A 3398-nucleotide genomic window follows, 5' to 3' on the forward strand; every position below is an offset into this window, starting at 1 on the left:
CTCTTCTACAGAGACAATCTGACAAAGAATGTAGGTTTCCACACTTGGAGCCAAGGGCTTCAGTGCATCATCTCACCTCTCCATGTATTACGCCTTAGAACCCTGCCAATCTAAGCTGGAGAGATGGCTCAGCGGTTAAGAGCACTGGGAACTCTTCCAGAGGACCCAGGTTCAATATCCAGCAACCCCATGGTGGCTCACAATTGTCTCTAACTCCAGTTCCAGGGGATATGACACCCTCATACAGACACACATGCAGACAACACCAAACCACATACAATAAAAAATAACTCATTTAAAATTAAAACTCTTGCAATCTATCTAAACACAAACTGCCTCATATGCAAAAATTAAGATGACAATAGACTAATTTTGAGTGTTGAAAACAAAAAAGAACTTAAGTAAAATAAGCTTGAATTCTTATGTACTAAACCTTTTTCCTGAGCTCAAATTTTATAAAACAATTTTAAAACTGTGATTTCCCTCCTAGATGTCTGACATCTAGATCAACAAGGCTAGGCCAGGGGGATACCAGGATGAAATTATGTCAGCTGATCCTGGTGAGTCATTCCTGTAATTCTAGCAGTCAGGAGACTGAGGCAGGAGAATCACTTTGAATTTGAAGTCAGCCTGGGATACCGAGCAAGACCATGTCTCAAAAGGGGGGGGGGGGGGTAATACTAGTTGGGGGTGTCACATGCTTTTGATCCCAGCACCAGTAAGTCAGAAGCAGGCAGATGACTTCAGTTCAAGCCAGCCTGGTCTACAGAGTGAGTTCCAGAACACCAAAAGCTACATAGAGAAACCCTGTCTTTAAAAAAAAAAAAAAAGCCAACCCCTGCCCTTTAGAAACACAAAGCCTACCTAGCATAGGACAGAAATCTGACTGTTACAAAGAGAAATGTAAAGAACTGTGCTGGGAGTGGGGAAGAGTTCAGAGGCAGAGGTGTTGACCCCAAGGACTCCTCAGGAAGGGAAGGGAATCCTCTAGAAGAGAAGATAACTTTTCTTAGGCTGAGCAGACAGAACATGCAAATGGAGACTGCAGAGTGAGTACCATCATGAAGCTCTGTTTTAGACTCACATGGAGCCGAGTTAAATCATACATTATCTTCTCTTTTGTGGGGCAGTCAGAGGCAAGCCAAAGAATCTTTGTGTTCTCTGCTCTCTTCTACAGAACAGGAATAGTAGTATCTAACTCAAAGAGAATATTGATCATGGTCATGAATATGAAGCACACAATAAAAATTGGGAAAATGGTAGCTGGTGCAATAATAAGGTGCAAGAGCATCCAGAAACTCCTAAGTTGGAGGTGAGACTGGGAGGCTGCTTTCCAAGAAAGGTCTTTCAGGCCAAGTAAGAAGTTAGGCTTAGGCTGAATGATAGCTCACAGGTAAGCTTACCCACCAGAGTTCGAGCCACACTGGACTCATAGTGGAAAAAGAGAACAGACAAGTTTATCCTCTGACCTCCACATGAACGCTGTGACACAATGTGCCCCCCCACACACACAGAGGCAGACAGACAGATAGACACAGAGAGAAATGTACTTACAAATGTTTAAAGTTAGAATTTCTAAGGACAAAACCAGAGAGGATTTTAGCCACAAGGAAAGGACTAAATACTTGCTTTAGAGAAAAGAACTCTGGAGCCCAAGAAGGGTTACCATGGAAAAGGATAGAGAAGGGGACCTGAGAGAAGGCAGATGAATTCATGTCATCAAATTACAAGAAAACAGCATGCAGTCACGAAATCTTCCTAAACTGAAACCCACAAGGCTGAAGGGATGACAACTTTTGGGGTTTGAACACGGAAGTGATTAGCATTCCTTTCCTGTAGGTAAATGATGGAGTGTCACCGGCAGAACAGCTAAGGGGGTTTGATCACAATTGTTTTGTGCCCACTTCCACTCTAGTTTTATCAAATGTTCTCTCTAGGTTTCAGTGAGCAAATGGCTTTCTTTTGTTTCCAGTGATTCCATCAACCAAATACAAATTTGGTCTCAAGAGCCAGCTCCTGAGACCTTTTGTATTTCCGGTCCGGCGAGAGCTCGGCCGCACTACCAGGTAGCACTCAAACACAGGCGGGTTATCTTTAGAGGATGTCCGCAGATCTACTCGTGAAAAATTCAACTGAGCACCTATATTGTATGCCTCACCAAAGGAGCCAATTAGTGAAGTGACACTCCCATACATTCAAGATACAAAGTGCGTATACCAAGTTATTTTCGTAAACTTTGGCAGGTTTTGATTTCAACGACAGAAGCCAACCCCCACCCTTCATCAGGGAAAGGAGATGCGGATGACTAAGAGGTGGAGAGAAAAGAGAACCTAGCTACGCAGGGAGACGACCCCACGCCTTCCTAGAGTTGGAACTTGTCCGCTGTGTGACTCTGCAGTCACAAGGCGACAGTTTGCGAGGACCCAACACAATTTCAAAAGACCACCAACTAACTGACCTAACTTTGGCCGCCTGCCCTCCTCCTTCCTTTCCCGTCTCGGGCCTCGCAGCCTCCCGGTCCCGGAGCTGTGGGCTGGCGGAATGGGGCTCAGAGAACGGCGACCGCGGCCCAGGACCGGGCGGCTCCGCGGCGCGTACTCCCAGCCGGGGCTCCGGCTTTCTTCCCCGAGGGCGCCCAGCTTGGGGCCTCCAGGCCCGGCCCACACATCAACGGCGTCCTCGACCCGGACCGCGGCCGCTGCGACGGAGGGCCCGGCTTCGCTCCGGGAGGAGGGGGCACGAGAACTGCCCAGGCTGATCCGAAGGGCCGGCAGCAGCGGCTCCCAGCGCGGCCTTGCGCTCCCGCCCAGGCTGCGGCCTAGGCGGCCCCGTTAGATCTCTCCGCACGCGGCACAGCGGGGCCACGCAATGAGGGATGAAGAACGGCGTCGCCCCAAGGAACCGCGGCCCGCCGTAGGGGTCCCGGCCCGGGGACGCCGCCCCCCGCCTGGCCAGCGCCAGAGAATGGCTTTTACCTTCATCAGCCTCCTGCTGGCCGCCATCTTGGATCTGGTGCTGCTGCTTTCCCAAAATGCATCGCGGTAGGCCAGGCGGCTAGAACCCCCTCACTTCCTGGAGCGGGGGAGGGGCTAACCGGGAAGAGCGCGGAATAGAGAAGTGTGCCTACTGTGTGCAGGTCCCAGGGCTATAAAATCCTGTGTAGACTCGAGTGACCTGAACAGTTAAAGATCCTTACTTTATGGCGCCTCCAATCCTATGGCAAGTACATACAGTGCCTGGCACATAGTAGGTGCACTATAAATAGTGGTTACACAAAATAATTGAATAATCAGGATTATTTCAGGCACTACTAAACATTGTGAAGATATCAAAACTGGGAGATGAGAAAGTTATTCTGTTACTGAACAAGTAATATAGTCGGTAAAGTGCCTGCCTGA

The 3398-nt window shown here is 48.9% G+C and overlaps 1 protein-coding gene across 1 annotated transcript in view; it reads right to left on the minus strand.

Annotated features, from left to right (window-relative positions):
* The window catches only part of Ube2l3 (ubiquitin conjugating enzyme E2 L3), a 48825-nt gene extending 45791 nt beyond the window's left edge, over positions 1-3034 (minus strand). Inside the window, exon 1 of the mRNA XM_021184547.2 lies at positions 2976-3034. Within this exon, the coding sequence (XP_021040206.1) occupies positions 2976-3002 (27 nt within the window). The 5' untranslated portion in view covers positions 3003-3034. The remainder of the gene's footprint in view (positions 1-2975) is intronic.
* Between the last annotated feature and the right edge of the window lie 364 nt (positions 3035-3398).

The sequence above is a fragment of the Mus caroli genome, chromosome 16 (assembly GCF_900094665.2).
Source record: "Mus caroli chromosome 16, CAROLI_EIJ_v1.1, whole genome shotgun sequence".
In the NCBI taxonomy this organism is placed as follows: domain Eukaryota; kingdom Metazoa; phylum Chordata; class Mammalia; order Rodentia; family Muridae; genus Mus; species Mus caroli.